The sequence below is a fragment of the Dermacentor variabilis genome, chromosome 3 (genome assembly GCF_050947875.1).
Source record: "Dermacentor variabilis isolate Ectoservices chromosome 3, ASM5094787v1, whole genome shotgun sequence".
Taxonomy (NCBI): domain Eukaryota; kingdom Metazoa; phylum Arthropoda; class Arachnida; order Ixodida; family Ixodidae; genus Dermacentor; species Dermacentor variabilis.
The window spans coordinates 202,131,482-202,155,714 of NC_134570.1; the positions used below are offsets into that span (position 1 = coordinate 202,131,482).

Sequence of the window (24,233 nt, forward strand, 5' to 3'; positions counted from 1 at the left end):
GCAGTCTTAGGCTCCACCGCGCAAGCAGTCAAGATGGGTGCTTTATATTCGCTAGCCACCACAAGGCGGGATGGTCTCTTACGACTTTGAATGGCCTGCCATATAGCTAAGCGTGAAATTTTGCTGTAGCCCAAACGATGACGAGGCATTCCTTCCGGATGTAGAATAATTGCCTTCCACTTTTTACAACGACCAGCTTGCGTAAGCTACCACACTTTCAAATCCGTCTTTTCTCTTCACTAGAATGGCACCGAGGCCTTGGCCACTGGCGTCAGTGCGGATTTCGGCATCGGCGTCGTCATCGAAGTGCGCGAGTACTGGGGGCGACTGCATCCATCGTTTGAGTTCTTGAATTGCGTCGGCCTTCGGCATTTCTCACTTGAACTCGACATCACATTTAGTTATATGTGGCAGCAGCTCAGCGATGCGTGAAAAGTCCTTGACAAAGCGCCTGTAGTAGGCACACATGCCAAGGAATCTACGCACTGCTTTCTTGTCGGTGGACTGCGGGAAGTTAGCGATGGCAGCTGTTTTCTGGGGGTCGGGGCGGAATCCAGACTTGCTGATGACGTGGGCTCGGAACAGAAGGTCATCGTAAGCGAAGCGGCACTTTTCTATCTTCAGAGTGAGCCCTGATGACTTGATGGCCTCTAGTACAGTCGCAAGCCGCCTAAGGTGATCGTCGAAATTTCTGGCGAATACGACGACGTCATCCAAGTAAACAAGACAGGTCTACCACTTCAGTGTTGCTAACTGTTGCTTCAGTGTTGTGTCTATTACTAGCTGGAAGGTTGTAGATGTCGAGCACAGTCCGAATGGCATGACCTTGAACTCGTAGAGGCCGTCTGGCCTGATGAAGGCGGTATTTTCGCGATCTCTCTCGTCGACTTCTCTTTGCCAGTATCCAGACTTGAGATCCATCGACAAGAAGTATTTTGCGTAAGGGCCGATCTAATGCGTCGTCTATCCGCGGTAGGGGTGCATATCCTTCTTTGTGATCTTGTTTAGTCGAGGATAATCGACGCAAAAACATAAGCTTCCGTCCTTTTTCTTCCCAAGGACAACACGGGATGCCCACGGGCTTTTGGACGGCTAGATGATGTCGTCGGGCAGCATTTCCTGCACTAGTTCTGTTATAACTCCACGGTCTCGCGTCGAAACTCGGTAAGGGCTCTGGCGGAGTGGTCGAGGGCACTCTTCGCTGATTATGCGATGCTTTGCGACTGGTGTTTGTCGAATCCTCGATGACGTCGAAAAGCAGTCTTTGTATCGTCGAAGCAGACTTCTGAGCTGTTGCTGTTTAATCATTGGGAGACTTGGATTTAGGTCGCAGTCTGGTTCGGGACCTATGGTCGTCAGGGTATATGTGGTTGAATCCGACAGGACAAATGCATTGCTGGTTTCCATAATTTCCTCGATGTACGCGATCGTCTTGCCCTTGTTGATGAGCTTGAACTCCTGGCTGAAGTTTGTCAGCAACACTTTCGTTTTTCCTCCGTGCGGTCGCGCGATCCCTCTAGCGACGCAAATTTCACGGTCAAGCAGCAGATGTTGGTTGCCCTCGATGACGCCTTCTACGTCAGCGGGTGCTTTGGTGCCGATGGAAATAATATTGCTGGAGCGCGGCCAGATGCTCACTTGATCTTCGAGCACACTCCAGGCGTGGTGACTACGAGATCTCTCCGCCGGTATCGCTTGGTCTTCCGACAGCGTTATCGATTTTGACTTCATGTCCATGAGTGTGCCGTGTTGGATCAGGAAGTCCATATCGAAAATGACGTCTCCTGAGCACTGTTGGGGGATAACGAATGTGGCAGGGTAAGTCCGGTCGTGAACGGTAATTCTTGCCCTGCAGATTCCAGTCGGCATAATGAGGTGTCCTGCAGCGGTTCGAATTTGAGGGCCTTCCAATGCAGTTTTAGCTTTCTTCAACTGGGCGGCGATGTGTCCACTCATTACAGAGTAATCGCCCCCTGTGTCCACTAAGGCGGTAACTGCGTGGCTGTCGAGAAGCACGTCGAGGTCGGTGGTTCATTGTCTTGCGTTACAGTAAGGTCTTGGATCACGGCTGCGTCGTGTTGATCTGTGGCTGGTACGTGGCATTGCCAGGTTGTCTTTCATTGGCGTATTCTCTGCTTCCAGGCTTCTTCGGGACGGTGGCATCTCGTTATGTCGTCGAGGTAGTCTCCTCGGCGTCTTCATCGGCGGCTGAGGATCTTCATCAGTTCGGCGAACAGCAATCGCACCTCCATCGGTTGGTGCTTTTAGTTTTCCGGATATGGCCTCGCAGACCGGCCTCGGGAGGGGCCCATGTATGGTGCGCGCTGCTGCGGCGGATAGCGGCATGGTGACGGCGAACGGAACGGTCGTCGAGGGCTCCGCTAAGTGGCGGCGAGCTAGTCGGCGATATCACGAGGTCGTTCACCAAGCTGTGGTGCGGCGCGTTAATGGCAAACCTTCTCCGTCCCATTTCTTGGTATGGGCAACGGCGGTGGCCATAAACCGCTTCTCCGGAGTGGTAACACAACGGGCGTTGGTTAGGTGCGCGCCAAATGTCCGTCTTCCTCGCGTAGCTGCGCTTGGCGACGGGTGGGCGTGCTGGCGGCGGCGGTGGTGGACGACGGAAATTTGGCGTTAAAGGGCCGTGGCGCGGCCGCGCAGGGTGGCCTTGACAGCGGGCGGCGGCGGTGTAGGTCATCGCTTCCGGCTGGGGCTTCGGTGATTCTGATTTCTCCTCAGGAACTCCAAGGGACCGCTGAACCTCATCTTTAACAATTTCGGCCATTTAGGCCACTTGAGGCTGCGACCTCGGGTACAACTTCTGCAGCTCTTCCCGTACAACGACTCCGATAGTCTCGCGCAGATCGTCGCTGGCCAGTCCCTGGGACCCGCGTGTCAACCACAAAGTTCTACACTATTCGCGTCGCGCATACATGCAATCAGATTACACAAGGTTCGGTGACAGACATCGGATGGAACCATCGATAACATTCCAGAATCTTCCGATACATGCAGGCGCGTCCTGTGCTGTGCGATAACATTCGTTAGGCGGTGAAACGTGGTCGCCCAATTTATGATAGACAAGTAGACGTGTTAACATAATAGTCAACATTCATTGTGTTGTCTGGATGCACACACCAACTCAACTAGACTAGACTGAAGGAAGCGCCCTTAGAATGCCTTCACAATTGCGCGTAGACTTTGTCACTGTCACTGTCTATGAGAAATGTCATGTAGCTTGCAGTCCATTTGGGGATGCAAAACTTGCATTTTGTTACCAAGGAATTCTTCTTACTTTATTACGAATACCATGCGCTCCTCACAGCATCTCTGCGTATAACCTGATGTGATATAGATACGGCTGCACGCGGCATGATTGATTAGGTTGGCGAACTAAATACTCATCTTTCAAGGACACTGCGTGCGATATTGTGCATACGAGCCCATAATATTATCACCTATTTGTCGCATGGACGACTGATAGATGAATAACAAAGTAGATGAGTTTTGATTACTAATCTAATCGTTTAAGTTGTCCGCGCCACCTTCACCACGTACTTTAAGACTTCCTAGCAGCGGAAATTTGGTGACACGCTTGAGCTTTTCACCATAGGAGCACTCTATAAGAATTAGGAGAACGCGTTAAACAGCGACAAACGAATCTTTCGGGGGAGAACAGGCTGAAGAGTTTTCTGAGCTATAGTAGTTTGGCTAAGTCTATAAATAGTTTTTTTGAATTAATATCGGACTTCATAACATTGTTCTAGAGCACGCTGTAGGGCGTGAGCTCCTTATACTTTATTTGTGTGATCTCTGCTAATGAAATTCTTGACTTTGGCAACCGCACTGAGCCCCTCTTATCATTTTGGAACAAGATGAGCAGCTTGAATATTTATTCCTTAAGTATTGCATTTCAGTCCTGACACGTGGTTAAACAAAACATGTGTGCTTGCATGAATTTTCGTCTACAGGAAGCTCCAGTCGGCAACTACGAAAAAAAATTGACGTTCAGGGGCTATTTCACTTACTAGGGAACATATTGGTGCCTTCGCTTTCGTGCTTAGGTTTCAGAACTGTTTCTGCAATTTTGAAGAGTAGCAACGAGTAGAAGTTTCGCCTTGAATGTGTGAATACCTTCAATAATTGAATAATTCTGATATTCAACAGTTCAATTGCTATCATACTTCATACCTCGGAAACAGCTCAAGTTTCCTTTGTAACCAGCAATTTTGGACATTGCCCCTGCGGCTATCTGTGAAACTTCACCGCAATCATCATCATCATCAGCCTGGTTACGCCCACTACAGGGCAAAGGCCTCTCCCATACTTCTCCAACAACCCCGGTCATGTACTAATTGTGGCCATGCCGTCCCTGCAAACTTCTTAATCTCATCCGCCCACCTAACTTTCTGCCGCCCCCTGCTACGCTTCCCTTCCCTTGGGATCCAGTCCGTAACCCTTAATGACCTTCGGTTATCTTCCCTCCTCATTACATGTCCTGCCCATGCCCATTTCTTTTTCTTGATTTCAACTAAGATGTCATTAACTCGCGTTTGTTCCCTCACCCAATCTGCTCTTTTCTTATCGCTTAACGTTACAGCTATCATTCTTCTTTCCATAGCTCGTTGTGTCGTCCTCAATTTGAGTAGAACCCTTTTCGTAAGCCTCCAGGTTTCTGCCCCGTAGGTGAGTACTGGTAAGACACAGCTATTATATACTTTTCTCATGAGGGATAACGGCAACCTGCTGTTCATGATTTGGGAATGCCTGCCAAACGCACTCCAGCCCATTCTTATTCTTCTGATTATTTCCGTCTCATGATCCGGATCCGCCGTCACTACCTGCCCTAAGTAGATGTATTCCCTTACGACTTCCAGTGCCTCGCTGCCTATTGTAAATTGCTGTTCTCTCCCGAGACTGTTAAGCATTACTTTAGTTTTCTGCATATTAATTTGTAGACCCACTCTTCTGCTTTGCCTCTCCAGGTCAGTGAGCATGCATTGCAATTGGTCCCCTGAGTTACTAAGCAAGGCAATATCATCAGCGAATCGCAAGGTAGTAAGGTATTCTCCATTAACTTTAATCCCCAATTCTTCCCAATCCAGGTCTCTGAATACCTCCTGTAAACACGCTGTGAATAGCATTGGAGATATCGTATCTCCCTGCCTGACGCCTTTCTTTATTGAGATTTTGTTGCTTGCTTCATGGAGGACTACGGTGGCTGTGGAGCCGCTATAGATATTTTCCAGTATTTTTACATATGGCTCATCTACACCCTGATTCCGTAATGCCTCCATGACTGCTAAGGTTTCGACTGAATCAAACGCTTTCTCGTAATCAATGAAAGCTATTCACCGCAATGCTCCAGCGTAAATGCATGGGCATACATCGATTTTAGAAGCCCGCCTCAACTGCAACGGTTTTTAGTGAGCAACGCCGATAAAATGCGGTCGTCTAATAACATGCCTATGGAAGTTTTTTAACCCTGAACCCTGCACAATGACATTACGACTAAGTGACGTAAATACGCTTGGTAATAAATGGGCGTCCCTGAATTTCGGTTCTTGAAATTGAGGCGGACTTTCGAAATATAATTTTTTTAGAATGCTGCCCGTTGAGTTATGCTTGAAGTTGAAGTTTATTTTCACCACCAACAGTACAGTGTGTTTTACACAGAACAGTTGTGACATGGAAAGTGGGAAAAAAGTTGCGCTGGTGCAGCTTGACTAGCCCCACCTCCCATGCGTACAAGGCAGCAGAACGACAGCAGAGCAAACTTCATACAGCGTTAACGTATGATAGAAAAAGCAACTACATTCTTTTTTCTTGGATCGTTGGCAGTCGGGACTCTGTGCAAAGACTCGATATCAGCCGCAACAAGCGCAATACCTATTTTTTCTCCAATTTTGATTACTATTTCAGCGAGGTTTTCGCTGTCGTTGTACGGGATGCCTTTGAGCTCTACATTTGCATGGCGGGAGCATTGTTCAAGGTGCAGCATTCTGCTCTCGTGATTTTTCACCTGTTGAACAAGATCAGCGCACTGTGCCTCTAGTTTAGCATTCGTCACCTTAGGTTCCTTGTTGGAAGCCTTTATTTCTTCACAATCAGCATTTATGGAAACCAAAGCGGCCTTAATTTCCTTCAGTTCTTTTCGAATATCCCGCTTGATTGTGTCTCTGAAGTCTTTAAATTCAGCCCGGATTTCACGCCTTAATTCATCAAAAAGGGCTCTGATCTCTTTCGCCATGCTTCAACAACAGAAATAGGCAGTAACACACTTGTGGCAGCAACAGCAGCAGCAAAAAGGCAAAAATCCAGAAACCACTCAGGAATTGGGCACAAACCTGCGTGAAAAGGTGTGCAGCGTTTGAGTCCCGTGAACTTCGCTGCCGCTACCACTGCCAAGTGAAGAATGGAGACGTTGTTCGGTCAATTTGTAGACTCAGGTTGCGGGGTTGGACCAATGCGAAGCGATGATCCAGGCAGCGTAACAATCATACGAGGGCTGACGTATGATGGCCTTGCTCAATGCAGTTGAAAATTGCTTGACCGATATCAGGGCATCGGAGCCACCACACCAAGCCGGAAACGAAAGATTCCAGTAGCCCTGCGTGAAAAGGTGTGCAGCGTTTGAGTCCCGTGAACTTCGCTGCCGCTACTGCTGCCAAGTCAATGACATCAATGTGCAATGACATCATGTTCGACAGAACGCTGAAGGGTCAATGTCCAAAATTCCTTGCATGTCACTTATAGCTGTGTGATTTCGTGCTACCAGGTAATTGGAGCGCAGATCCGGTTTCGTAGTTTGAATGCGCCACGTGGAAATTCGGCACATTTTCGCAACAAGAATTAGCGTTTAATTAGCGAATGACTTGTACTTACAGTGTTTCCTTGGTATCGTAAATATATACATTCCTGATACATCGAGAATATCCTTCACTGTAGGCTTTGAGGGAACCAGTTCCTGCTGTACAGGCCTGCCTGTTCAGTTTTCTTAGCGCCATTTGAACTAATCCTACCCAGCGCGAAACGTTTATTCCTATCGATAACTTATTTATTCACAGCGCGAAGTGCGTTTGCCAATCAATTTAGCTTATGCAACAAAAATTAGACGACTGCGAATCAAAATGACTGAAATATCTATGCTGGGCAACGAGATGAAGCCTGATTTGTGCCCACTGCTAATTATGGGTGGGCGAATATTCGAAGTTTTGAATTCAAGTCGAACATTGCTAACTACTCGTATTCAAAGAGGAAGTATTCGGTATCTTCGCATAGTTGGGCCTAACAAAATATTTCGCAACAACCGACTCTTAAAATCTGGTTACTGTTCTCTGTCTCCTAAAGAAAGCATCCCAAGTTATCACAAGTGAAACAAGGAAACATTTTTTTCCAAGCAACGTAGGAACATAATCGACAATACACGCTTTGTTTTCGGTGGTGCGGCGGAAGCCTGCAATACATTTGTTTGTTTTTCTGTTCTTGTAGTCTGTCGTCCAATGCTTTGCACTCTAATCATGTAGCAATTTTATCTTTCACGCTATAAAGAGTTACGTTTGCCTGGCAACGGGTCCTCCTACCATGTGTCTACGGCACACAGACCCTTCAGCAGCGTTATTTCTTTGCACGACTTCTGATCTATTTTGGCAACCGTTCATTTAGCGTTTTTTTGGAAAGCTAGTAATACAGAGCCATTTATTATTGGAAAGCTTGTTCGCGACCTAGCTGCAAATAAAGGCTTCAAGAGGCTATTTGCCAAACCTTTAACGACTATGACCGATATTTTGTTTAAAGCTGGTCCTTTGTCTTAGATTGTTAGCTGTCCTTGTTTCCCTAGTCAGAAGTACAAGCATCCTACTCGTAATTACATCGATATGCTGCAAATATATGCGTCTGCGTTTCACTATTCAATATTCGATACCAAATATTCCTATATGAAAAAACTGATATTCGCCCACCTCAAGCGCTCATACTTATGACATGAATTATCCGGATGTTTTCATGAGGTATTGTAAACTGTGGCGCTAGGATAAAATGTTTGAATTGTTATTAAATAGTCTGACATTCAGATTACTTCCGTGGCACATAGATTGTGTCCTCCTACTTATACAGTGGAGCTGTCAGCACCTCGCTGGGTTTCTCTTGACGTCCGCAGTTTCGCCGAGCTGGGTGAGAGAGAGCTGAGAAAGAGTTAAAGCAGATTATAAGATAGCATCGCGCAGCGTAGCGACGCGGCGAGGATGAGTGGAGCATAGCGGGTGAGAAGGAGCGGCGTGGCGGGACACAGGTGGCGTGTCATTGCTGTCCAATAAAAACCCGTGCGCCCAACTCGGCGGTACTCTTCCTTGCAGTGGAAAAAAAAATTATGCGTGGCTCTGCTATCGCAAACACCAAATTCCGGCGGATCTGGGGGAAGCCCAGCAAAGGTTAGAGTAATTGTGCGGTTTGGCACTACTTTATTGGCCTTTCGTAGCTCCGCTGGTTTCTGGTGTTTGCTATAGCAGAGCCACGCATATTTCGTAGTAAACTTAGTAGTGTGAAGGAACCGCCCAGATTGTTGTCTGACGGATCAAACATTCTTCCCCCTCAACAGCCATCTTGACCGAAGAAATGTTCACCGCACCAGCCGACTTCGCCAGATACAGCTTGCCAAATGTAAGCGTACAGTTCATGTGTTTATTCGTGTTCAGCACCGGTGTGTTTAAGTAGACCCACTGTGGTTGCTGAGTACCTTTGCTGTTGCGCTGCTAAGCACGAGGTCGTGGGGTGAAATCCCAACCACGGCGGTCTCATTTCGATAGGGGCGAAATGCAAAAACACCCGTGTAGTTAGATTTGCGGGCTCCTTAAAGAAACCCAGGTGGTTAAAATTAATGTATAGTCTCCCAATACGATGTGTCTTATATTCAGATCGTGGCTTTTTTACGTAAACCTCCATAATTAAAAACATGCATAAGTAGTTCGTGACATGTAGTAAGTGACGTGTGCAGCGAGATTGCCGTGAATCGTAAAGAACTCGGGCAAAAAAATAGGAAATTTAATGGATTCTTTTGTAGATTCGCTTTCAGTAAAAGATAAGTTAGCCTAAAGAGTTGTGCTTTTCGTTATTGTAATACATAAATGAGAAAATAATGTAGATATCATTAAAGAAACATACAAATAATGTATATGTGATCATTTTCGCATTATATTCACTTAAATATTCAAACTTACGGCATTTCTGTTATACTATCTGTATCGGTGGCAGTACTTGACATAGTGTGAGATTCTAGGCATTGCTTGGTGCTAGGCCGATTTCTGACGTATTAAATTAGATTAGCACCTGTGGGGCGTTGCCCCGGTGTACAAACGGAATGAGACCTACATGAAATATATTGCTCATAAATTAGCTCAATGTTCGGACGCGCTCTCCTGGTTAAGTCATCAGCATTACTTTGTATGTGGGTTGGCTTCATGTGCCTCTTGCTATGGAATGATCTAAATGGGGAAGAGTGGTTATATTCGCTGCCCATCGAACGTCAGTGAACATCCGGCTCTTGCACAGGGTAATAAGCAGCGTGCCAAGGAGCCCTTCCTTTATCCAATGTACGTGGCACAGGCGCAAGAAATGATCTCATTGCACACAAAAGTCAATACGTTCAAAACCACAACTTTAATTGCAGAGCGCAATGTTTAACGGCTCTTTTTAGCTAAAAGAAATGAGCTAATTTGCAGCTTCATGACCAGCGTTTAAAGTTTACCTATAATAGTTACGGTTCTCAGTTTTCTTCTTTTTTTTTTGAGAAGACTACAGACGACAAATGCCTCTTCAGCCACACATTTTCTAAAGTGTAGGAGCGTCCTACGCCGTGTAGTGAGGGAGCGACATCGTAAGATCGCCCCAAGCAGACGAGCTCGAAGAAGCCATGCGCATGAAGCCTATGTGGTGGATCGGTACTCCGGCTCGTTGGACATTCTACGTGCGCCCATGCTGAGAAAGGAGGAGAGCCAATAGCACCTTATCAATAGCCCCTGTAATTCTTGAAGTAGGCGGCGCGCACGTTTAACCTGACCAATTATGGGGGCTGCATCCGAAACACTCGGTGTAACTCGAGGCCAGGCGAAGCAGCGACACGATAATATCACCAGGGAATTTCTTGCTTTCTACGCTGCATGTAAATGTCACAAAATATAACCGAAGGAACAAGAAGTGCAGCCATTACTGTGAGGATAGAATACAGCTATTGCAAGTGACTGAAAATTTTAAAAATGTTTGCCTTTTTAAATGTTGTCCCAGTGAGCACATATGCTGGTATAAGCAGTGCTTGGAATGCGACAACTGATCAGCAATGCAACGGGATTTTATGTACTAGCAAGTCTTGTTAACCGATGCTTGACGGTGGATTGGGTTAATTTCCGCTCTAAGGAATGGCAATCTTGCTCGTGTTGGCGCATTGGTTATGCAACGCAGACATCTACGTGGCCCGTAATGGTGAATGTGGTGCAAGGCATGTATGCTGGGTAGGTTCTTCCAATTATGTGTAGGAAGTGAGGCAAAGTGATTGCCCCGCGGCCGAGTGGTGCCAGAGTGATACTAAACACAAAAATAATTTCATCGGTAATAATAAGTTACATTCACAACACACCAAAAAAGCCACTATTACCGTGCGAGGAGCATCAGTCAGACAGAAGAGACGCAGGAAGAAATGGCGGCTAGATGGCTGCGGCACGGTGAAAATCGCTGCGACGTCAGCTTGGGGCTATTACAGTTGTCACATGTAAACATGGAACATATAGTATTCTAATATATCAAGTTCCATATACCTTTAAATTCGACAGAATGGACGTCCAAATATGAAGAAAAACAATAAACTTTTCGTATATGAAGGCATCACGTTAAATTCGCGCTCTGAAGTTTTGGTGCGAAATTGAAACAAAAGCGGAACTAAGATCGCAGCTTTTCATGCCATAATCAATTTCCTCCTGGGAAGCTGCCGAAAATATGCTTTTTACGGAATGCTATATCGGTGTAAACAGATTTGGTGTTTTGGTACTTGAAAGATACGGTAGCAGTACGTATGCTCAATGCATCAAATTCCGTAATAATTTGCGTTCCTGGGTCATGCTGACTATCTACAAAATATGTTAATTGAAGGAAGCACTAAAGGTAAATAACTCTGCAATGCTCAATTAATCATATACGTTACGGTGAATTTCGTTTAATATTGCGTTTCTGTTAACTGTGGAGGGAAGTTTTCGTCGCTGGTAGTTTAACAAGCGAAATGCTACGTAAATAATGAAAACAATGGTTCGGTTATAAGTAACAAAGATTTTTTTTTTTGCTACGAATGCGAACCATGCGCGCATCAACAAACCTGAATAATCTGTTCCGATTTTCCTTGATTTGTAACTGTTTAGGGCGTTACACGGTTAAGTCTGTCCTCGTCTCTGCAACTGCTTGATTTTGCGATGGCGATGCGCTCTTACAACCGCGCTTTATTAAAAGGAATTTTTCGCGAATAACTCCGTAAAGCGTACTTGTGAGATAAAATGTGACCTTGCGTCAAATTTGCGCAGGAGAAAACTGCGGTAAGCATTTAGCCGTTTGTAGGAGCTCGTAATAGCATAGCGCATGCGTGCTCACTCCGAATATGTCCTGAATTCATAGCGCAGGCACAGTAATTACATGTGGAGGCACAGTTTCACTTAAAAATTCATAAAATGCTAAGCTTGCCTGTCCAGAGGGAATTTCCTTTGGGCAGCATTAGTATTGCTTATATAGCCTTCTCTCCTTCAACCATGTGTGCCCTATCCATTGGTGTCTGAATAGCAGTATTCCTTGCATGTTTTTTATAGGGTATAAACGTAGGTCAGAGTGAGCGTAAGACGAGGGGTCTAGGCATACAGCATTACAGCATTTCGTCATTTAGTTGCGACGGTGGCTCAACATCCTTGTGAGCGTGTCGGGAATGTGTCGCTGGCGCTCTCTGTGCACAGGCGCTGCGCGAGTTTCCTCGAGTCGTCATGGCGGCCACGCTTGGCATCTCTCTCGCCTTGGTGTTCCCCGTCTTCGGCTGCTTACTGCTCACGTGCCGCTGCTGTTGCGGAACCTGCGGAGGAGCTAGCGACGCGTTCGAGGGAGAGAGGGACCACGTGTGGAAGTGCCTCTGCTTCTTTAGCCTCGGAATCTGCTGCGCTCTTATGACGTAAGTTGTGCAACAGCACTTGCATCTGCGCTACTGCAGCGGAACCTCTGCCTGATCAGCTCAACCCTTTCGCGTCCTTTCACATGCAGGCGAGTTATGTGCGGCCTGGTATTTGTGGTGGCAGGAAGGCGGGAGCTGTGGTGTGCTCGACCTCGCTACAGTCATTTACCGGCTATTTGAGCAACTTTTAAGTAACAAGTATTGGTCAATTTTTTTACAAGATAGAAGTGTGGTTTTTTCGGAGCCATGGTGTAAGTTCTAGCCAGATCTCAGTAGATATGTGGGACATGGTAAATAAAGGGCTACAGTAATGTCGGCAACCTCTGCAAATATTCTCGACCTGATCCTTACAAACAATCCTGACCTTTGCTCTGATATCACCCACTTAGATGGCCTTTCTGACCACACCATTATCTCGAGCAACCTCACATGGCCGTTTAACACACGACAAGCCACCAACAAAAAAATCAGATGCTACAACAGAGCCAACTTTGCTATTATGAATTCCGAATTATTGAGTTTTTCAGAGCACTTTATTGACAGGCACCTATCATTCACGGTAAAAAAAAATTGGCTTTTGTTTCAAAAATTCCTCAAAGAACTAATAGAAAAATTCATACCTACCATTACAATAATAAAGCAACCGTACTGCTCCCTGGTTCACGTAGCAGCTTCGGCGTTTAAACGTTAAAGAAAACGACTCTACAGACGGGCCGATAAAAACGTTACGTCGGTTTCTTGGCTGCGTTACAAAGCCTGCGATAAAAAATACGAACATTATTTAAAACCACACGCCGTTTTGCCATAACCTAACATCTATGATTAAAAATAACCCTCGAAGATTCTGGCGCATCGTGAATCCCAAACAACATCCTGATATCACTCTTCATGATAGCAACAACATTTCACTTCCGGAATCACAATGCGCAAAACTTCTAAATGAGACATTCACGGCTTTTACCTGGGAGGATATTACTACCGCACCTATGAAGGATTGTATATTTGACATCGACATGCCAGAAATCGATGTGACCGTAGCGGGCATATTTTCTCTGTTGAATAAACTGAAAATTTCTTCTACATGTGATCATAATGGTATCAATAACACTATACTGAAAAATACACGCCATGGCATGTGTGGTATTCTGACGGCCCTTTTTTTCACCATCCCTCGCGACAGGCACTCTTCTCGATGGTTGGCGAATAGCCAAGGTAGCGCCCTTTTTCAAGTCAGGCGACCGTTCATCATGCAACTACAGACCTATTTCGCTAACGAGTACTATATGCAAGGTCATGGAACACGTCATTCACTTCCAAATTGCCAAATATTTAGAAAGCCACAACATAATATACCAGTATCAGCACGGTTTCCGCAAGGGCTACTCTTGTGAAACACAACTTGTAGGGTTTGTTCATGACTTACACTCATCCATTGACATTGGTTTACAAGCAGATGCAGTTTTCGTTGATTCCTCCAAAGCTTTTGATCGCGTTCCGCACAACAGATTACTTCTCAAGCTTGCATTAACCCTAACGTCCTCGCATGGGTTAAAGCTTTTCTTTCCTCCAGGCTCCAGTTTACTTCCGCTAAGAACTACAATTCTTCTTTTGCCCAGGTTACTTCCGGTGTCCCCCAGGGCAGCGTGCTAGGTCCTTTACTTTTCTTAATATATATTAACGATCTCCCTTCTTGCGCTACATCCCGGGCTCGTCTCTTTGCCGATAATGTCGTAATTTACCGCACAATTTCCCCTGATATCGATCACCAATGCTTGCAATCTGGCCTTGATGCAATTACCTTGTGGTGCTGCAAATGGCTGGTGCCGCTTAATATCTCTAAAAACATGTTAATGACATTTAAAGGCCGAAAGTCTCAAATTGAAAACAGTTACTTCATTAATAACAGCACGACTGAGTCTTCCACTTCCTACAAATATCTTGGCCTTCATTCCAGTCTGACCCAACGTAGCATCACCATATCAATTTAACCTTGGCAGCTGCGAACCGTACTCATGGAATACTTAAACGAACCCTCAAGCAGGCGCCACCACTCGTATGAAAACAAGCATATATCACAATCATTCGCCCGAAAATTGAATATGCTGCGGCAATTTGGCATCGCCATCAGGTATATCTAGCCTCTAAGCTTGAAGCCCTGCAGAACCGTGCTGCTCGATTTATTTTTTCAGATTATTCAACATTCACCAGCGTTACATCTTTAAAGAAACGTGCCGGTTTGCAATCCTTGAGCCTTCGTCGAAAACATTGTCGCTTATCACTATTTCATAAAATTTTCCACCACTCCTCACTTCGTAATGATTTTTTTCAGTCACCGCCGATTATCTTTCCTCGCCGCGATCACCCTAACAAAGTGGAATGCATTTTGTGTCGGTCATCAACTTTCGCTCAACCCTTCGTACCACGCACTATCATCGATTGGAGCGGTTCACCCTCATACATAGCCATGAAAACTGACATAGCCAAATTTAAGGAAACAATTTGCACTACTGTGACTTGCTGTTAAAAATGTTGTGTTTTCTGATTAAGTGGGTTTCCCTGATATTTTGGTTGCTTTGTGAGTTGTTGCTTGCTCCTGATGTTTTTACGTACGTGAAATTTTTTTCTTTTTTTCGGTTTCTTGGCTCGATATGATAACTACACTGCCTTGTTGAGCGAGAAAAAAAATGTCTTCTAAATGTTCTTCTTTTCATGTATGCTGTACATGAATGTACACTTGTGCTTTTCCTTGTAGCCCCCCTCCCCTATAAGTAATACCCTCCTTCGAGGTCCTTTAGTGGTGCTGTAAATAAATAAATAAATAAATAAATAAATAAATAAATACGTATATTTAAATATCTTGTTGCGCGGTATTGTGTATACGTGCAGTGAACTTTGTTTTCAGTGAAACTTTTTTCCGCTTTATGGATATCTTTGCATTTGTATATTCCATTATATTGCTACGGGGATGCTGCGAGTATAGAAAGACTATATTTGCAATATATATACAGGCTGAGCCAGAGTAGTTAAGATGGCTGACCATCAATAATACGCAGCAGCCAGTGTCTGCGATTTTCTTCGTCCTCTCTCTTCTTCCATCCTTCCGTAACAGGAGCACCGGGTGGCGAAGTGCCGTCTCGGCGCATGGTAGGCAAAGAATTGCGAGCGAAGTATAGCTTCAGCCGCGAAACGTGCACGACGTCAACAGGCGTCTGACTTGAGGATGCATCGAAGTGTAGCGGCGAAATCTCGTAATTTACGTCGTTAACTTGGTGTGCGACTTCATAAGGCCCCGTGTAGCGAAAGAGAAGCTTCTGAGAGAGGCTAAGCCGACGAAATGGTGACGATAGGAACACCCAAGCACCTACCGCGAACTTAACATCCCGTTGGGAGCGGTCGTAACGCTCTTTTTGTATATGCTGCGAGGCTTATAAACAATATCAGGCGACTTGACGTGGCATGTGAGCGCAATCGATGACTTCTCGAACGTACTCATTTGCAACACGCGGCACAGAAGGGAGCATGGGTTCAAACTGCAATGTGAGGTCGCGACCATACAAGATATAGAAAGGCGCATATCCGGCGGAGTCATGTCGAGACGAGTTATACGCGAACATCACGTAAGCTAGCGTGGCGTCCCAGTCGCGGTGATCGTTGGAGACGTACATCGACAGCATCTCTGTGATTGTTCGCTTGAAACGTTCCGTAAGACCGTTCGTTTGTGAGTGGCAGGCGGTGGACATAGTCAGCTTGAGATTACGGACTTGACCTCGCTGTTATTGTGTGGCCCAGTTTAGGCGACTGCAGCAAAGCGTAGGACGAGCCCACACCTGCTGTATCGGGCAATAACCGGAAATGAGGCACGCATATGGGTTCCGCGAAGAGGGGACGCGGGCAGCACTCACGCGTGAAGAGAAAGCGGATCAGTGGCTGCACCGTAGAAAAGGCACTAGAACTGCACCCCCGCTCGGAACAAAAGGCTAGAAGGGAAGATGCAAAACCGAAGGGGAGCGTTCGGGGAGAAGAGCGTGAAGATGAAAGAAGGGGGGTGCGCTAATGCCAACGCGCTCCCCAAATGTCCCGTCACGGAATTTGGGCAACGCGACGCTGCCGAGCCGCTTTGATGTTTGGCATTCGCGTGCCCTTGCTAAGGATTGCCGTGAAAATGGCGGTAGCTTTATCACTTAGCCGGCACACAGCTGCACGGGAGACAGATTTCTCAGTACTGGCAGGGTAGCCCGCTGTCCGGCGGATATGGAGTTAATAATCCGCTATTTCACGGAACATTCTCCCCAGCTTGTATGGCGGCCGGTTGCAGGTGAAAAGAGGGAAGACATCAGGGGCCGATACTCGCAGTCCAACGTAGGGGAGAGGGGGGTGGCACGTGTCTTTGAGAAATCCTATCCCCTGGCGTGTTCTAAAGAGTGCCACTGTTTCCACGAATGCCGTGTGCGGCACGAAAGTGGTTGTGCTATTGGTTACAATGATGTGAACTCGCATGTGTGATTGGCTGGTTTGCGAATTCTTTGTACAACTGAGGGCTTAAAAAGTCATGTTGTGTGGAAAAAAGAGAGCGGAGCTTTGGGCTTGGACCCGGACAGACGCTTCGGCGTTTGAATAAAGCGTCACTTCATCGGATAACGGCTCTGCCTTCGCGTTGCCACCGCGCACTCGAGTCATCGAGGGGCGCCGACTTCGGACCTTCAACACCTTCCCTCCTTGACTAGCATTGAAGTTACAAGAGGACAAGGGAAAGGAAATTAACTGACATCTTCTGCTCAGTGGCACAAGAGCGGAGGAGGTCATCGACAACTTCAGCTATGAACGAGCAGCCGCGGTCTGTAACTGTCGAGGTGCACCGTGGTAGAGAATGACGTCGTGGAGCAGAAAATCGGCGACGTCTCTTGCGCAACTAGTCGGCAACGCCTTTGTTATCGCGTAGCGTGTCGCGTAATCAGTAGCGACGGCGGTCCACTTATTCCATCAAGTCGTCGTCGGAAAAGAACCAAGCAGGTCAAGGCCTACCCGAAAAAACTGTTCAGGGGGAACTTCAATTAGATGGAGTCGTCCGACAGGTGCCATTGGAGGTTTCTTCCGGCGCTGACACAGTTTGCAAGTTGCGGCATAACGACGCACTGAGTGGCAGAGACCCGGCCAGAAGAACCGGCGTCGTACGCGGTCGTATGTTTGCAAAATTCCAAGGTGTCCAGCCATCGGTGCATCGTGAAGTTGTTTTTTTTTCTTTCTTTATTCAAGTTCTTTATTTGCATAATAATCAGGTTACAAATGGGGATTATACATACATACAGAGGGAGGTCCCATAGTCAATAGACTGTACAGGGGACCTCCCATTACAAATGAGTAGGATATATGAATACAAAGCAGCTATATGCAAAGACAAAAGACACCATGTTAAGTTAGTCACTAGCTTACGCAGTAAAATATTTAACGAAACAAAGCACTTATTAATATAATGATAACGATCAAATTGTTATATTGAGTGCAAAAATTTACGAAGTTTTGATTTGAATGTGTAAAAATGAGAGAATATCCTAATATGACACGGTAATGAGTTCCAAAGTAATGTGGCTGAAAAGTTAGTAGTAAATTTACCATAATTAGTTCTAGGTTTTGGTAGTAAATAGCTGTTGGTAGAAGCGAAACGGGTAGACGTGGAAAATGGATACTGGCTGGTAGTAATTATAGGGAACGGGAGCTTTCCGTTAACAGATTTATAAACAAGTATTCCAAGTGAGTATTTATTTAGTTTCTGTAACGATAAAATGCCGTTAGATCTGAGCAATGGAGATGCTTCCGATGTGTAGCTGCTACGTGTAATGATGCGAATTGCTTGATTTTGGGTATGCTGTAGTGGAGATAAATGTGTAGAATACGTGTTTCCCCATGATGATATGCAATAGTTAATATGCGTGTGAATAAAAGCGTAGTAGAGGGAGATGAGTGTCTTCATATTAAAGAAATTTCGAACTTTAATTAATATTCTAATTCCATATGCTGCCTTCTTTGTTAAGGATAAAACATGCTCGTCAAATTTTAGGTGTTTATCTAATATGACGCCAAGAAACAGTGCACTATCAGTAGGATAAAGTACACCGGAGGCAAAGGTTAGCGATGGATACACTGAGATATGTTTTTGTTTAGCTGAGAAGATGACGAAGTTAGATTTGGCAGTATTAATGTGTAGTTTGTTAAGTTGGCACCAAGTTATAGTATTTGCCGCGTCGTGATTAAGCTTACACATCAGTGAATCAAGACTTTTGTCTGAGGAGAAGATGGTAGTGTCGTCAGCGTAAAGGATACAGTCAGAGGACTTTAGGTACTTCGACGGATCACAGATGACGACGAAGGACAAGGAGCAACTGGGGGACGTCAAGGTTGATACTACGGCGGTAGAGCATGCCGTCGTGCAGAACGACCATACGGCACATGCCGTCTGTGCGGCCAGATTGCACTCTGGTGATGATAGACTGTAACAATGCGTCGCGTTGTTGTTCAGTGCGCATGTCGATCATGTCAGTCAAAGCCACCAGGCAGGTCACGGATCATGTGCAACAGGATCGGGAGGATCTATGGGGTGACGCGAGAGGCAGTCAGCGTGCTTGTGCAGGCGTCCAGTCTTGTAATGGACACTAAACGAAAATTCCTGGAGCCGCAGAGCTCAGCGACCAAGCCGTACAGTCGGGTCCCGAACGGAAGAGAGGCAGCAGAGTGCGTGATGGTCTGTGACGACCGAAAACGTGCGGCCGTACAAATATGGCCGGAACTTCGCCACAGCCCAAACTAAAGCCAAGCACTCTCGCTCGGTGATCGAGTAATTTCTCTCGGCAGGTGACAGCAGGCGGCTGTCGTAAGCTATCACGCACTCGGTACCATTCTGTTGTGGGCCAGAACAGCGCCGATGCCATGGCCGCTTCCGCCTGTGTGGACTTCGGTCGGTGCAGATGGATCAAAGTAGGCAAGTATGGGAGGGTTAGTCAGAAACCCGATGCGAGCGGCGAACGCGTGAGCCTGCTCCGGGCCCCATGGGAATGGCTTGTTCTTCTTTAGAAGATCTGTCAAAGGCCGAGCAACGTCGGCAATGTTTTTGATGAAACGGCAAAAGTAAGAATGCAGGCCGACGAAGCAGCGCACGTCAGAAGCAGAACGTGCCACAGGGAAGCTGCGTACGGCGCAAACTTTTTCCGAATCTGGTTGGACACCGGACGTGTCAACGAGGTGTCCCAACACGGTAATCTGACGGCACCCGAATTGACACTTAGTGGAGTTCAGTTGAAGGCCGGCTTTTCGGAAAACCGCAAGAATAGCAGCGAGTCTGGTAACGTGGCTGCCGAACGTGGGAGAAAAAACAATAGCGTCGTCAAGGTAACAAAGACAGATGGTCCATTTGTAGCTTCGCAGAAGAGAATCCATTATACGTTCAAATGTCGCTGGAGCATTGCATAGGCCAAAGGGAATGACATTGAACTGATATAAGCCATCCGGCGTGATGAAGGCCGGCTTCTGGTTGTCCATTTCATCAACTGAAATCTGCCAGCAGCTGGATCGAAGATCGATGTACGAGAAGTATTTAGCTCCGTGCAAGCAGTCCAAGGCGTGGTCGATGCCTGGTAGTGGGTAGACGTCTTTTCGCGTGATCTTGTTTAACTGGCAATATACGATGGAAGAACGCCAGGTACCATGTTTCTTTTTCACAAGGACGACAGGCGAAGCCCAAGGGCTGGTTGATTGTTTGACGACCTCTTTGCGGAGCATTTCGTCCACTTCTGATTGGATGACTAGACGTTCAGCATGCGATACGCGTTAGGGGCGCCGACGAAGAGGATGCGTGTCTCGAGCGTTTATACGGTGGTGAACAACAGATGTTTGGCCTAAAGGCCTGTCGCCGAAATCAAAGATGTCACTGTGAAACTGTGTCAAACTGGTGAAGTATGTCCGTGGCTTCTGCACAGGTGAAGTGAAGTGCAATCATTTTCGCGAAGTGAATCGGTAAGGAACCAGAGCTGTGAGCTGCAATTGGCGCTAATAAGCCACTAATAAGACATTATTAATAATTATAAAATATAATTAATAATAATTATAATAATAATAATTAATAATAAGACATTCAGACTCTCATTGTCAAATTCAGAACCACTAGAGACGCTGGCCATGAACATGCCAGGCGGAATCACTTGAGGCCACAGGCTGAAATTCAGAAGCGGTAGAACGACGTCGTTATTAGTAACCGTGACCGACGTATGCGGAACCGCAACGTCCCGGTTGAAAAGCACGTCGATGATGGGGCGAAGCACCTATTCACCATCAGGAACCTGTGGCTGGGCGGTAAAAGTGACGTAAGTAACTGCCTCGGGTGACAGACGCACACCGTGAAGCGAGTACAAGTGCGATGGGCAGGTGCTCAGAACATCGGCGAGTTCAGGCATTTCTAACTGAAGAACACCGATCGCGCAGTCGATGAGAGCAGAATGAGTGGATAAAAAGTTCAACCCAAGTATACCGTCGTGAGGGCAGTTGTCGATCACAGCAAAGAGAACAGAAGTAGGGTGGTCGGCTATAGTTAAACGCGCAGTATAGATTCCAAGAAGAACGAGCACGCCGCCGTTGGCCACACGAAGCACTGGGGCCGCTGCTAGGATGAGGACCTTCTTTAAACGTCTACGTAGCCTAGCATTAATCACAGAAACGTGGGCTCCAGTGTCGACGAGTGCTTGGAAAGGTACGCCGTCTATTTTAACGTCTATGTCACTTCTCCTTGTGGCACAAAGGATTTGCTTCTGTAGTAGGCAATGCAGCACCACCTACGAGGGCTCCATTCCTTCGTTTTCCGAAAGGGGGCGGCCAAACGCCACAGAGGACGAAAGGGGACGTGGCTGTGGCGAACGGGATGATGAACGACGTGTTTGTGGTGAATGATACTGGTGTCCGCGCGGCGATGCTGAGCCACTGTAACATGTGTTCTTAGAGTTGTCGGCGCTGTTAGACTCGGTGGTGGACAAAACATTGCGGGTATTTGCATCAAAACGGCTCAGATTGGTCGGCTTGCGAGGTGTTGAGGGCCACAGGGCACGTGCGGCGAGTTCCTGCTTTGCGGCAATCTTACGGCCGGGTGATTTGCCAAACAACCTTGTCAATTTTTGTTTGCATTGGCCCCAGCTGGTTAGCTCCTCTTCCTGGTTTTCGTACCACACTTTTGTCGTACCTCTTAGGTAGAACAGGTTAGCTAGCATGAGCATTGGGTCCCATCTGTTGATTCCACTCACGCTTTCGTACATAGCCACCCACTCTTCGACGTCGGCGCTTTCGATCCCGCAGAAAGTTCCAGAATCCGTGTTTTGCGCAACCACAACCGAGCGTGACAGCGATGTAGCTGGCGACGGTGACGTTGGAGGCGGCAACGACGTTGATCCCGCGTGCTCACCGTCATTCACGGTGCGGACGGTGATGCGACGTCCACTGCGGAGCTCCGTTCCCTGCCATAGTATCCCCCACTTCCCACCAATATGTTACGGGGATGTTGCGTGTATAGAAACGCTATACCTACAATATATATACAGGCTAAGTCACAGTAGTTAAGAAGGCTGACCACCAACAACACGCAGCAGCCAGTGTCTCCGATCTTCTTCGTTCTCTGTCTTCTTTCATCCTTCCGTAACAATATCTTCACATTCCTAATGTACGATGGCGAGTCAAATGAAAGTAAAACAACCCACCCCGCACACAATGGTTCGGTTATGATCTGCGAGGCATGCGTGTAGCACAGAGGCAACTCTCTTTTAAAAAAGTGAGACGCAGGTGTGAGGATAAACGTTCTTTTATGCTCTCATACAGTGGGCTGAACATAGTTGCGAGACATAATGGACGCTCCAAAAGTTGAAGATCATGATGTCGTGAGGTTTTGACAGCTAAAGTTGTTTCCCAAAAAGAAATTAGACGCCGCATGGCTGCCATGTACGTTGAACATTGCATTTCATGGGCAATTGTGTAGCGTTATAGCAAAGGGTTCGAAGAAGGACGTGAAAGTTGCAAAGGCAATCCAAGACCGAGCCATAGCCACCGTGCAATAACTACAACACAATTGTAAAAGTCGATGAGCTGAACTGACAAGAACACGGGATAAGCATCGATGAACTGGCAGAGTGTGCGAAAATCAGTCACGGTTCGGTTCACACCATAATTCATGCACGTCTCATTTGTCGGTTCTTGTGTGCGCAATGCCCAAGATTTTGAACCCCAGCCAGAAGGCAGAGAGGTTCGGCGCTGCCATGATTCATCTGATCCGCTATCACATTGATAGTGACGACTTCTTGTCTGCAATTGTGACCGGGTAAATCATGGTGCCACTACTACGAGCATGAAACACGATGGCAAAGCTTACAGTGGAAACAGTCGAATTGACCACCCAAAAAAAAACAACAAAAAATGCCGTCATTTCGGCCCGAAAGGCACTGTTGACTTTTTTTCCGATCGTCAGGGGCCATTAAAGGTCGTATTTGCTAAACCTGGAGGGCCTATCGATCGTTTCTGATATGGTGAAACGTCGGTTCGGCTGTGTGTACCAATATGGAAAAACGTGCTCCGCGACAATTCCCGTCCCCGCGTTATGAATGAGGTTAACACAAAACTTGTTAAGTTCAAATGGGAAACGCTGCAACATCCACCAGACAACCCAGAGTTGTTACTTTGTCACTTTCACCTTTTGGGGCAATTGAAAAAAAAGCTCAAGGGAACCAGATTCCAGATGACGTGAAAGAGTCAGCTACAGGCCTTTTGAAGCGGTAACCCAGGGATCTTTATGAGACGGCAATCACGTGACTCGTTAGTGAGTGGAACAAATGTCTAAATACTAATAGAGAAATGCTCAAACTTTTGGATAAATTACCCCATTTGTCATATATTCACATTGACTGAGGTTCATTTGACTCGCCCTCGTATATTTTGCAGAACTTCAGCTTTTTGTACGTCCTCTCTGTCGCGACTATTATTTCGGTGCAATTACAATACACGACCGGTGACACCTGCGCAATACATTGTAACAAAGAACAGCGTCATTGAGATTTTTCCCTGGCCGTTGCATATGTACTAAAATGTAAACAAGGTTCTTGAATGAGAAAGTTTCATTACAATATTTGTCCTCACCTTGTTCATTTTATGGTCTTTAATTTTTTACATAAGCGCCATGCACTGCTTTGCTGGTTTCGAAGTGATAAAGTTGTGAAGTTCGTGTGATATTTGCTGTACTCATTAAATATCACTTATTTCGGGCACAATTTTCGGGACATGCAAGTATATTTTTATCAAGAAATACATATTTTACTCGTCTTGACATTGCACGGTGTTCCATAATTCCTTTGCGGAATCTTTGGCGATGGCACTGTAGTTATTATACAGGCATTTGATCCTTCGGCAAATTCTATAAGGTGAAGGCCGAGTGGCAACGTGAGACCCCCCCCTCTCCTTTCCGAACGATATTTCTGGCTAGGCGATTGAGTACAAGCACGCAAACAGTGTTTCACAGTGAAAAGGCGGCTAAGGTCAGTCGTCAGCTTACACTTTCTTTTTAACCTTGGTAGCGAGAAGTGGCAGCTCTCCATAAAAAAAATTTCCGAGGCCGGGACATTCCGACACCAAGGGAGCGGTGTGGCGCAGATTAACTGCATCAGACACAGGTATTGCGATATTGCGGGGTCACTATATTTACAGAATGGAGCCAGACTACACAAACATATTGGGAACTAGCGAGCTACTAATATATTAGTATCCTTTCACTTGCTGAAATTGTGCATCTCTGTGAGGAATGTCACACTGCACATTGCACTGTCTAGAAATAATTCTTACAGGGGTTTTAGAGAAGAAACGGGATCATTTTATCAAATTTAGCTCAGCTTCATCTTGCCTCAGAATTACAATTACTTTTATTTCACAATATGCTTATAATTTTATATCATATTATTCAGGGAAAACACTTGTTCGGCAATGCAATGTCACTATGAACCAGTCACATATGTGGTCCAAATCCAGCTGCATGCGT

At 46.2% G+C, this 24,233-nt stretch overlaps 1 protein-coding gene across 1 annotated transcript in view; it reads left to right on the forward strand.

The window, feature by feature from the left end:
- The window catches only part of LOC142574992 (uncharacterized), a 73,316-nt gene that overhangs the window by 16,878 nt on the left and 32,205 nt on the right, over positions 1-24,233 (forward strand). Inside the window, exons 4-5 of the mRNA XM_075683968.1 lie at positions 8,597-8,658; positions 11,979-12,187. Coding sequence (XP_075540083.1) covers positions 8,597-8,658; positions 11,979-12,187 — 271 coding nt within the window. The remainder of the gene's footprint in view (positions 1-8,596; positions 8,659-11,978; positions 12,188-24,233) is intronic.